The sequence below is a fragment of the Varroa destructor genome, unplaced genomic scaffold (genome assembly GCF_002443255.2).
Source record: "Varroa destructor unplaced genomic scaffold, Vdes_3.0 BEIS01000002.1, whole genome shotgun sequence".
Classification (NCBI taxonomy): Eukaryota; Metazoa; Arthropoda; class Arachnida; order Mesostigmata; family Varroidae; genus Varroa; species Varroa destructor.
Window position 1 is genome coordinate 39100571 of NW_019211455.1, and position 12829 is coordinate 39113399.

A 12829-nucleotide genomic window follows, 5' to 3' on the forward strand; every position below is an offset into this window, starting at 1 on the left:
TCAGCAACAAAGTATCGAGGTTTGATCCGCGCTAGTTATTCTCGAAAGATAGACCACGTAACATATTAGAGCCTGCTGAAGTGTCACCACTCAAACGAACCTCGAATTGTTATTACACGTGTCGTTAAAACCCCACCCGTTATCTACCTTATAAAATATATGTTCGAAACACGCTCTTCGGGTCATATGTATGGCTATCAGGTTAACATCTGACTGCCGCTACCAACGGAAACCAGCCCCCCCGATTTATATCAGTACTTTTCATATCAGTATCATCAGTATACCATATCAGTATATATCAGTATCTATTGAGTCAAAAAAGTACGTAATAAAATAGACGCACGCCAGTATCTTGCGGAATATATATCAACACTTAAAAATTGTCTGGTAGAATACCTAGCGGCGCTACCGGAGGTAAAACTCGAAGCATTTGGGTTACTCAAAAATGGTGAGCTAACAGCCGCTTGCACACTATTTATAAACGGGAATTGTTTGTTAAGGGTAAAGACAGCACTATCGAGAAGTTCCCAGTGTAGTTTTGATGGGACCAAGCGAGTCATAACACCGCGTTCGCTAGACTTGTCGTAATACGTGATATTGTCTGCGTTTAGTAATCGCAGTCTCCTCGCAGTGCCATGAAGTACATGGTAGTTCTGCTGACAAGAGTTACGCTCTACTGCCATGTTGATTCGACTCGTTTTAACGGAAGTGGATTTTTGCGGCCCGTTCCATATTCACCGTGAAGACAACGCGATGAAAACTTCGCGCTTCTTGTGTGCGCCAGTACTCACGCAATGCATTCAAAGATGGTGCCGGCAATGTCGACACTTCACGTTTATCTCGCCCTCTGCCGCTTTCTATCAACGCATCCAGGCTGTAGGCGCCTTAGATCTGACAACGTTCGCTCGTTCGTCACGGCTGGCAGCTGTATAAAACGTCCTTTTCATTCGATCCGCGATCCTTGGCCCAGCCTTAAACACAATGGTCGCTCAGTTGTCCTAGGAGTGTTTGGCACAAAGGGAATTTCGAGGGGCTCTTTTAAATTGGTAATGTTCTTAAAAACGCAGATGTCTTGCCACCTTCGAGGAATTTCATGCCAGCATCAGCGATATCGTTGCCGCTGTCGACGATTGGCCATCCCTTTGCCGGGAACTTGAATGCACCGCAGGCTTTTATAGACGCGCAACTCTCGCATGATGATTCTGTAGAACCTGCTCTTGCCGCGACGACGCCATTGGACGGTCTCGATGGGAAAGTATCGACAAAACCGATGTCATTGAGCTTCGTTCAGCTCTTTTCCTACGCACAAGTTACTTCAAGCACCTCTCTATACACTGGCGTCGTGAGTGTCTTTTACAGCTATGATTGGCGAATTTAGACTGAAAGAAGCGACCCAAGATAATCGGTGTCTCACTCGGCAATTTCGGTAAAGAGTAAAGGGTCACTAACGCTCCTGGACGCAATTCGGCGGAAGACCACAGACACCGTTTGAACACTGCGTGCATGGCGGACCTCGACATAAGAGCGCGTGTTTACACCCAAAGATGGCATGGAACTATCCATCAGCCGATCACAGTCCTATGCTGCTACGATGTAACTGAACCCAGAGAATTGTCACTATACATGTAATAGTAATATGTTTCTACAGGGTGCACAAGGTGCAGCTTCTAGAAATAAAATACATTAAATATGAGAATTTGGCAGTTCCTTCACACATTTGTAAATATTTAGGGCATACTAGATCATGTTTGTGAAATAGCTACTTCTTCCGCAAGCAGTCATATGGCTCACCACTATCAGATACTAAAATTACGAAGGACATCAGGTTAAAGATGGCCTATAACGATGCAATGATCGTTGAGAGATAAACGTAGACATTTTTACGAAATCTAACGTACGCCCTTAGCTTAGAAGTACTCCATCACACACAATCTAATTAATTTTCTGATGGTATCATGTAGTGTGTGACAGGTGCTCACTATAATTAATTGTAGGGGATAATCGTAAACTGTGTTTCGTATAGATTGTTTCTTTTAATTTGTTAATTTAAGCTAATTATTTTAATGTGTATCATATAGGGGGTCATTTTTTACTTGAAACAACGCCTTTATTACGTTAGGATGCGCAACTCAGGCCTAAACTAGTGCATGGTAATAGTCAGGAGAAACAAAATCAATCGGCTGAAAACTTTATCGAAGCTGTAAACGCAATTCATAAGTGGCTTGACTGAAATACTGTCGTATGGCGACGAATGCCTTATGTAGGCCTTGATTGGCCGGATTTGAATTAGAAATATCTTAGGTTTGCACGGAACGCAGGCGATCTATTAATTTTAGTTAAATTTGAAGAACTCTTTGAAATGAAAGCATTTAGATGATTTTTTGCTATCATAAATAGAATACTGTGTTGTCTAGTATAGGTAAATATAGTGAAGTAACGGTGAGCTACCGATGAAATGGCTTTTAACAGTTGTATGGGTTGTTAGATTGGATATATATATATATATATATGTTCAGACTTTCGCTGGAAGGAAATGTATGAGATCAGTCATTCGAACTTCCGCTTATCATTTTTCACCAGCGGTCGGCTTGAAAGGGACTGTTCAGGGACGACTATAATCCAGTTCTTTGAGTACAGGCTTTAGGCAGTATGGATGAATATACATAATTTCATTGGTGTGATATGATATATCATCAATGCTATCGTAGCTCCGGTTCTCGGCCTCTTTCTTTCCCACATCGAATTTCGGGAAAGCTGATTGTGTCAACAAAAAAAAATACCTCGAAATGAAGTAAGTCTGGTAGAAGCGGCTGGGGCAAACAGCTTCACGATCCCTGCTAACGGTTCAACTAGAATCTAAATAAATATATATAAAAAATAGACCTGGCTGTACGATCATGTTGAAACTGTCGTATAGCCAACGTAGTAACCATCCCTTTCAGTACAACTGTTTGTCTAGCATAGACCTGTTCAGATTATTCAGAGGTTCATTATCGCTTTGAACTGTACAATACGAAAGCCTGAAGTGCTACATCAAACGACTATTATCATAGGTAAAGCTGCTCTAGGTAAAGTAAACAAAAGAAAAGTTTGTGATGAATTGATATTTGGTAGCTTTTTAATCGAAATATGTAACCTATTGTTAGAAATTGTTAGCTGACATGCTTTTAAGAAATATCTCTAATGATAGGCAACCTATATATTAAATAAAACCGTACCAACAAAGATCAAAGTATCAACTATACTAGTTTATTCCCATACAAAACGAGCAAGAGGTCAACAATCTGGCTATTTCATTATATAGTATATACGTGTCGTCTAAGTTCTTAGGAGGATAAAACAGAAATCCAGCAAGTATCAATTATCGAGTAAAGGCGACAAAAGTTTAAAGGGGCTATTTCTTCCCGTCTAAGGCAGCGTAAAGGCTGTACCAGACGTTTTTTTTTTTAATATACGCTCATTTCTGTCCTGTCATTTACTCCGAGGGCTGTAACAAGACGATTATATCGATCGAATAACGTGATCGACCGATATAACAGGTCTAGCGATCAAAAAATCGGGATGTAATTGACAGAAACGCATCGCATATCACTTCCTCTCTTGTGTACGAGCGAGCGAGCGAGAGAGAGAGAGAGAGAGAGAGAGTAAAAAATTTCCGACGATTCAAAATTTGAAGAAGAAACAATGTAGGAATGGGAAAAAGCAATTACTTATTCATATGTCACATAAGTAGTCACGCAAGATACATCGGGTTATTGCATACACGCATCTAATATTTTTACACCCAATACAATTCCACCTCTATTCGCTACATGTTGTGGTGGGAATGGGGATGGGGAGCCCAGTTTAATACCTATGTCCATCTGAAAAATGACATGCCGTCATCGACTGTACGGCCGTTGTCCCCTTTGAGTTTCGAGTTAGGCTACCTATTAGCTTGTATCTTTCGGTCGCCTGTTTCGACAACTTCTATTTCCGAGTGTTATCGGGTTGTGTGAAGGTACCAGATAGTCGGTCAGCGTGAATCAAAGTAAAGGATCAGTTTCGCATGATTTGGCCCAGATTTCCAGAAACGTTCAATACAAGACAGGATGAAGGCAAGAACTATGAAGCAAACTAAAATGTTCTGTAATGTAACTTCACTTACTAAAAGACATGGCCACGACAATGATTTGAGCTGGCAACAATCGTGAGTTATGCTGCCGGCGGAAAGACCTAACAACGTTGAGAAATCTCTTGCTAGTTGTTAGAATAGGAAAATCTTGGCGATATAATTTTTCCAGACTATAATTAGTTGGGGCTAAGTGCAAATAAAAACTAGATTAAAGGGAAAAAAGTTGAAGTTCGATATGAGTGAACTACAGCACATTGCACCAGCCAACGAATGAATTATTTTTCCCAACCGAGTGTTTCTCGTTACGTGAACCATATATGTATTGCGACTAAAAGACACCATCGAATGAGGACGGCATTGCTGAAGTGTTGTACAACTTGAGTATAGCGGACGAAAATATGGACCCACATCAACTTCAGTGACGTCGGGAAGCACACTTAGTTACTTCGGCTAGAACTTACATGGATAGCTACCAATGTCATCCAAGAATCGACGAAAAGCCTCGATGGATATCTTCTGAAAGAGCTCGTTTCCTGTGACATTAAAAGCCACCAAGATTTACGCGGCCGGTAACGAGAATGCTCACTTAGCATGTCGGTCGACCCGGCTATATCCGCGTCGCTGTAGTTATTGTTCTCTGTAACAGACGCAGATTGGCAACGTAAAATGATGACTCATCACTTTTTAAGGAACATGATTAGAAGACAATTTCGAGTTGAACGGCTAAATTCTTCCAATAAAACTGTGTTGTTATTATTATGTAATAGCAGACACTTTGTTAACGGTAGAATAGTTCATTAGAATTTACGTGCCCAAACTAATATGCAAAACTAATTTTTCCGTGTAAATCTATACTTTGACCAAATTTCCCTATAAGACCTTTATGTCCAAAAGGTGCATATATACACATATGTGTATATATTGGTGTAGCTCAATTTTGAAAAACGTATAGCTCTTATTTCATGATATGTACACCTGGCTTTTTAATAGGAGAAATTTGTTAGCTCGCCTTCTTTACTAATAGCAGAAATTTACCTCCAAACTAAACCTGATTCCACTCGCCGAACTTACAGAGTATTTAGTAGAAAGGGACAGATCTTATCTTCGAAATTAACATAAATTACATACGGTGCACGCCGACTGTTACCACAGCAGAATCTATAAAAAGCGCGAGTCTATCCGAGAAATCAAAGGGGAGCAAGTAATAGTAAATAAGGCTCGCAACGTCCTGCCCATTTGAGGCCATGGCCTGCGCCAATCTAACTCAGTGGCTCACGAGGAGCTCGGCGTTACTTTTCTGCGACGTTTATTATCCATGATATACAGGTGTATTAGTTTTTCATTAATGCAGTTGATGATGTTTTACGTAACTACATATGAGAACGAACAATTTTTCTGCCTTAAGCAATTACCACCATTGGCCGAAATTTTTATTGACACCATAAAAGAAAACGAGAACCTCCAGACTGGCAGAGTTTTTTTTTCTGTTCATTGTGATTGGACGAGAGAACGCCGATAAACGAAGCATTCAAGAGAAACAGAGTCAGTTATTATAATCGTTGGTTTATCACAAAGCATAACTTTCACTACGAATAGATCTCCATGATGACAAACAGTACAATCGGCTATAATAACTGAAATAAGTGGTAAGTAGGTAAGTAAGTAAGTAAAAATTTGTTTACCTATGAACATAATTTAGAAAACGATACCAATCAATTATGCATGCATATTTACAATAGATTTGCCAAGTAAACGTTTGCGTTATTACTTACCTCTTATTGAACGCGCTTGCTGGTGCAGTAGTATCCATAAAAGCACCCTGGAGAAATTATTAAGCATTGCTTCGTTAAAGGCAGGTTGGTCAATGACGCCATTAAGCACATTCCGTGCTGAGGAGTACGTTACAACGTGGGTACGAGCTCGAGGACGAAACGAGTTCATTGCATACGGATTACCGCAACCAACCTGCACCTTTAGGAAGCATTCGTCAATGATTTGATCCACCTAAAACACATGTCAGTATAAAAAACATTCATTTACCAAGTATATAATTTTCAATTGATCCAGCTCACTATATCATCGAAGCCGTCTAATGAATCGAAAAGCAAAAAATCTCCTTGTCAGATTGCATTTAGGCACTACTTGCACTAAATGACAAAAGCTTCCGGATATCTTCTTTTCGGAGATCTTCTATATCCTGCTTTCCACTGTCTGTGCGCTGCTTTTCTATTGGGCCTTTGCCTCTCGACTTCGTACGACGCTTGCTTCTGATGACGAGGAACGAAATAGGGCAGTCGTATATCATGTTTGTCACCTTGATTTCTATTTCCGTCATTGTGTTATTATCATCATTAGGAAGAATAGATATCTGCTTGAGGGAACGTAGCGGCAGTACAAATGCGTGGCTTTCAAGTCGGTGCCGTCACGCTGCAATATGGGATCCGCATTGTATGGAATGATGGATTTTCGTTTATATTCACTTTTATACCACTCGTCACCTCTCGACAACGAATTCTTGTCGTCAAGCCTTTTTTTTTTAACCGTCTTTCACCACTTTGAGCCTGGATAACCTTTTTTCCTCCTTCGCGACCCTTTTCAAGCCTCACTTATAATAAATAGTCTTTTGAATTTTCTTGCTTTTACCGCGCGCAGCTCCTCTTTCCGCCCTCGCCTCACCCCAGTTTGGCTGTCCCGCACCCTGTTCGTAACATCCTAATCGTCGTTACGACAATCGTCACGGAGGTCAACGAAAGGAAGATAAAGAAAAAAGTGGAGGAGCTTACCGTTGCTGCCTCTAGGCTATGGCACGACGTCTCCTGGAGCTCGAGTCCCTTGGCTTCCACACAACGGAACAAATACCCTGCTTCAATCACTCGCAGTAGTACCAATCGATTCTGGTGGCGAGCTAGAATACAAGACCCGGCTTGCAAAGAACCAAACAATCCGCGGCTTATTGGGCTTTCTAACTTTTCGATGAGCCGCGGTATAAACTGAAAGTGTGCAAATAACGAAAACAAAAATGTGTAATACATAGCTATTATTAGCATTCTCTGTTATTTGGCTTATTATGCACCCTGGGCTGTTGGTCGGCCCTCAACGTCGTTTGGTATCTTTTAAGCCTACCATGAGTATGCTCCCAGTGGTGCACTTTGCCGTTAGTCAATGCACCCAGAAATAACAGAACCCAGTCCTTCGAAGACACAAAGTGCCACTGAAGTAACTCTCTGATATCTGTGTGTGTTATATATTCCAACTATTTTTGAACGAATTAGTTACGAACAGGCTTAACATCATTTATTATAGCGGAGATCTGAGGTGAGATTGACATCATTGATTACTGAGCAGCAACCCGTTTAAATACGGTGTCATCGCGTTACGTTTTTAGCACCCCAGCATACTCATTGATTCACTACGTTCCTATTAACAGATATGGCTCGGCTAAAAAAAAGCGTTGAGTGAAATATGGCAATCTGAATGGTAGGGTAGCCTTTAACGAAACTCCCCTAAATATGCATTTTTTTTTTCTCGTTAACGAATAATTGCTATAGGAAATATATGGTCTGTTATATAGTCCAATAACAGACAATAGAAGGTCGAAAGAAAGAAACTGCATTCAAGCTTATTTAGATAGTACCTAACAGAAAAAGGGACGATAAGATTCATTGCAGATGGTACGAAATAGAATCATCTTGCATATAGAAGATGGTCAAGGCGAGAACTCAAGCATAAACTATGTTTGTTAGCACGAACTAATGGCCTGCTTGGTAAAAATAACGGGTTTTCAAGTTGACCTGCAAAAGCTTTAACCTGGCAGTGGTTGACCGTGTAAACATTTGGGACCCACCTGAGCGTAGAATACGATATCTCCCTTGATGGTGATCGCCGCGTCTTGTGTCTCCGACCTCGTAATGTTTTGTTGATCCATTAGGTCCCGGAAGGGCCAGAATCGGCGAGGTCTCGGGAAACCGGGCAGAAATATCGGCAGCGAGAATAGTGCGAGAAGGGGACTTTCTAAAAAGGCCGTCGATGCGCTCACCAACAAGAGCCACGGAAATAAAGTAATGTTCAGGGCTAAAATCGAATGATAACATTATATATAATTATATATAATATATAGAACGCAATACAGAAACAAAGTTGTCAAGTCAAGCATTTTGTACTTTGAGATGGAGTATGTGGTGGAATAATTGTGATTCCTTTCAATATCGAACTTTTTTCCTATCATCCTGTATTCATACTTTATTCATGGCAGGCAGTGTCTCCAGTGTCTGCAAGGCTTTATTTAAGAACTTTGAACAGGCCTGTCAGTCTGGTGGACCGTAAATAAGATTACAGCGTCGTTACGGTAGATGATCACCTTAGAAATAAATGACTCTCAATCCAAAGTAAAACTAAGATTCATTAGTGTATATAGAAAATTACGAGTCTATGTTGAAAGATTTGCCTTTGCACAGGAAAAATATAGCGCAAAGTACTTCGTTGGCCTTCTAGTCATTTGGGTCTAGATATATGAAGAAGCGTACAATGATGACAGAAGACCTAGGCGGTTTGCCTTAGCCGTGTCTAAATGGGGGAAAAAAGGCTTGCCGAAACGTGTGGGTGTAAATTAACAGGTTAGGTGTTTTTATTTCTACTCAAAACGATCACAGCTTTACGGTAAGGATGCGTAAATGTGTTATTACCTGAAAAAAGAATGCCATGGCTATGAACTTGCACTTCAGCGAAACGATGAAGTTCGCAAATATAGAAAAAAAATATAAATTTTACTATAAAAATTGACGTTCAGTCTAGCTAGTGATTAAGCCAATATCGAAACAATATTATTTGAACAAATAAAAACAAATCAGAGCATTATCATATAGCTATGCGCACCGAAGAGAATCCAGTTGTGTTGTAGTCGTTGTTTCGTAATAACGATAGATGAACTAAGTATCACCCCAACGGTATACAGCCGCTCCAAAAAGCCCATTAGGGTTCGCCAAGTTATAGACAGTGTGACAAACAACACACAAGCAGGAAGTACCCTAAGGTCTCCTGAGCAGGCACGAAATACAATCGTGCATACCGAGACGAGAATCGAGGTCCGCGTTCTCTGAAATATCTAAATTAAATAGGAACACAGCGTTTAGGCTCAGACCTACACATAGTTTTTAGACCTGTTTTCTACGTTTGACATATACTCATACTTCTTCAAATGCCACTATACGGTGTACTTCCATTGACAGTCTGAATCATCTCAAAAGAACGCTAAACTCAGCTGACTGATATCAAATTTAGCTCTACATCATTGGCAGTGCGGAGTCCTGCTCACCCGCTCACTGTAGCATCTGACATACCTACCATCAGTACCATGATACCATCGATCAGGACAAACATCAGTTGCCCTTACCGATTGACGCTTAATATCTGTTTCACACAAGACATGCTCTTTACGTGTGATGATGTTTAATATAGATTTCATTTTCATCATTTTAGGTACGTTGTGTAGATCTGTAATACTAATAGTAATTGTATATCCCTGTCGGAAGGCCCTTTAGCATAGTTCTTGGGTTCAATATTTGAACTAAAAACGGGTCACATACAACTTCTGCGAATGATGTTTCAAGAGCACTGCCTTGTTTTCAGCGCAAGGTGACTAGCTTGCTATGAAAGTTCCAGGCATTACCTTTAAATGGCAGTTAAGTCACCCCATGGGAAATTTTAAAATAGCCACATATTCCATACGGCGAAGTTGAAAAAAATATTATGTTAAAAAAATAGCGATTAAATATTATGTTTAAAAAAAAAAAATATTTTAAAAAAACAGGTAGGCAGAAAGACGAAAAAAGTACAGATCCTGTAGTTTACTCGGCCAACGGATGAACGCATAAAGATTTTGAAAAAGCGCGGTTTCGAAGATAGTCACGATTAAGTGAGCAGGCGTAGAAAGAAATGTAAAGTCGATAGTTCACTTTATAACGTAATGGAACTTTTTAATGCTCAAAATGCGAACACAATGAGTTTATGTCTAGCGTTCGGCATCATCAATGAGCTACCACATAGGGTTGAATAGCATTAATAGTAGTTATCAGCGGGCAGTTGTAGAAGTAACTCTATCAGAGCCGTTGTCAGCTAATATTTATCAATAAAGATAACAGCATTCACTCGTATGTTAGTAAAGTTTTCCAGCGCTGGAGCTAGGGAGCGTTGATGTGTGGTAGCGCGCAGACCTGCTCACGGGACCTTTTTTTTCTAGCGAATACTCGGCACCAGAGGAGGACAAAAAAAATGAACGGAGCTCTCGTTCGTTTTGCCAGTCTCGGGAAGAGGAAGATGCGCCGTCCTGGATAAGCGGCGATCTATTGAACGAAATGTACATTTTTCACGCTAATGCTTCCCTCGTTCTGCAGTTACTACTACTGCTGCTGCATTGTATCGAGGCTTCCCGGAGCCCGGTGATAACGCCCCCTGAGGGCGACTGCATCACCGGGGGGAGGGGAGCATACTGTCTGATGGTGAGCGTCATAGTGAGAAAAAGTAATAACGTTTATCTTTGTATCTCAGCCTCGCCTTGTATATATATATATATACTATAGACGCGGAATGTAAAACGACAGCGTGCGAACAGTGCAACACTGTTGTTGAACCATTAGTTAGAACGTTTGCGTATAACGTGCGTAATATTTAGGCTTTCTCGGGCCAGACGCGCATCTGTCGCCTGATAGCGTGCGGAAGCTCAAAGAAACGCTTCCGAATGAATGTATTTGTTTCGAGAGCGGCTCGATTAGCCGTCATTTTGGAGCTGAAGTATTATCATGATGTCCATATAGTCGGATTAGCTACTTATTTTTGATACTTGTAAAAATCACCTTGGTCAGCAATTGGAGATATTAATAAATTCTGTATAAGTATCATATAGAAGTAGCGCGATAGCTAGTTCCTATCTAGAGGAAGCCTTAATTATGTGTATCAATAATTTTACGGCACCCGTACAAATGGAGCGCAAAAGGCTAATGTAAATCTTCTTTAATAAATCTTTTAAGACTAACATAAAGGCACTTGGCTGATGTCAGTCTCTTGCAACGGAGGAGCCCCTAGGGCCTGTATATTTAAATGAAGTTCGTTTCAGTCTTGAGCCTTTTTTACGTACATTAGCTCGTTTAGCTCCTGAACATACACAATGTTTATTGTGTGACTGTCACTTATTGAACAAAGTCAAGCGCCGAAACACACCACACAAATAGAAAAAACCAACCCAGTGCGCTAATTCGTTTGATCGCCCACGCATCGCCTTACTAATAATAGTGAATTGTACGAAAATCTAAGATAAGCTAAAATAAAAACAACCCCAATTAAATTCAGCGTCAAACTTACCTCTCGATATGATTTGACGAGAGAGATCGTCACAAGTACACGCTGCAACGCATCTTCAGGATAAAGATTCCCTCCGGAAAAAAACCAGCACATCAGAATCGGACTCACTACAAGTGAACGTTCGCAAGTTATCACATAGCGTAGCTATAAACATAATATTGTTTTTTTCACGATTTGTCGCAAACAAATGCACAGAAGACTAAATCGGATACTGCCAGCTGCAGACCATTACTCAAAGCCTAGCCCATATATACGACTTGATAGTGTAGAAGTCGATTACATCCTGTAGTAACGTTACCTAAAACCTGTTACGAGATGATGCCCAGCAAAAAACAGGTATATATTTGTGCGGCAGGTACGTATCACGGAGGATAAAACGATATCGGAAGCAAAACGTTGGCCACATATATTTTAGCTTTTCTAGGGCATTTCTGATTGTCATATTATGTCGATGACATACATAATAGCTTGAATAGTTTTATAAAACGTCACCTTAGGTAAAAGTAAATAGCAGGTTTAGTTCATTACGGAGATGCTTTTGGGATTGTTGCATGGGGTTTATATTGATTTACTCCAGATCTGGATATCACAGAATTGGGGCACAGTGTTAATGAAAATAGACTCAATCGATGTGAGGTCAAGATGGTATGAGCTTTAGCTATATATATGTAATCCTTGCATACCCACTAAAAGGCTTCCCCATTTATACTAGGTAGTTAGTAACTTCGATGAAAACATTGTTGACATTGTCCGGGAGCCAAACTTGATCAATTTTGTTACGTTGTACAGTTATCTAGTTGTATATGAATTTTATATCGTTCGAAAGCATAGCGCCCATATCTTTGACAGGAAACGCGTCGTTGCGTACCACAGACTGTATATCATGCAGAAAAAATCGTGCGCTAAACGAGTTTTCTAGGAAGTTGATTTTACTGACGCCGATAAGCGAATTCTTCGAAAAATATCAAGGAAAAACGGCCGAACGGAAAATGCCATTGAAGTTGCGCACACTGACCGCTGCAGTATAAGTTTACCTTACTTAGAATAGTAATAATCCTGATGATCCACAAGCATATCTCGATATAGCTAACGTATAGCTAGTTACCTTCAACGGCGTGGCTTTGTCCAAAATAATAAGGCCTTGATATTATATTGTGTACTTTGTGCTAATTTCTATATTAGAGCGATGATGTCGGGCTGCAAGTTTAAATAGCTTCGCTAGTAGGAAACAAAAGCCTGAGTTTTACAGATACGTCCGTTCGATTCTAGACAGAGTCAAGTTAAAAAATTATTTTTCCTGTTCTCATTACGATGCGTTATTGCATTTTATTCAGGTTCGATATTTAGGAATTTTTTTTAGGA

General features: G+C 40.3%; 1 protein-coding gene across 8 annotated transcripts in view; it reads right to left on the bottom strand.

Annotated features, from left to right (window-relative positions):
* Nucleotides 1-12829, bottom strand: part of LOC111245945 (pecanex-like protein 4) — a 41316-nt gene that overhangs the window by 4171 nt on the left and 24316 nt on the right. For all 8 annotated transcript variants that reach the window (XM_086979710.1, XM_022794986.2, XM_086979713.1 and 5 more), the window contains 6 exons: nt 11468-11574; nt 8987-9215; nt 7959-8185; nt 6898-7104; nt 5887-6118; nt 4576-4751 (listed from right to left, as the gene is read on the bottom strand). In XM_086979710.1, coding sequence (XP_086835836.1) covers nt 4576-4751; nt 5887-6118; nt 6898-7104; nt 7959-8185; nt 8987-9215; nt 11468-11574 — 1178 coding nt within the window. The remainder of the gene's footprint in view (nt 1-4575; nt 4752-5886; nt 6119-6897; nt 7105-7958; nt 8186-8986; nt 9216-11467; nt 11575-12829) is intronic.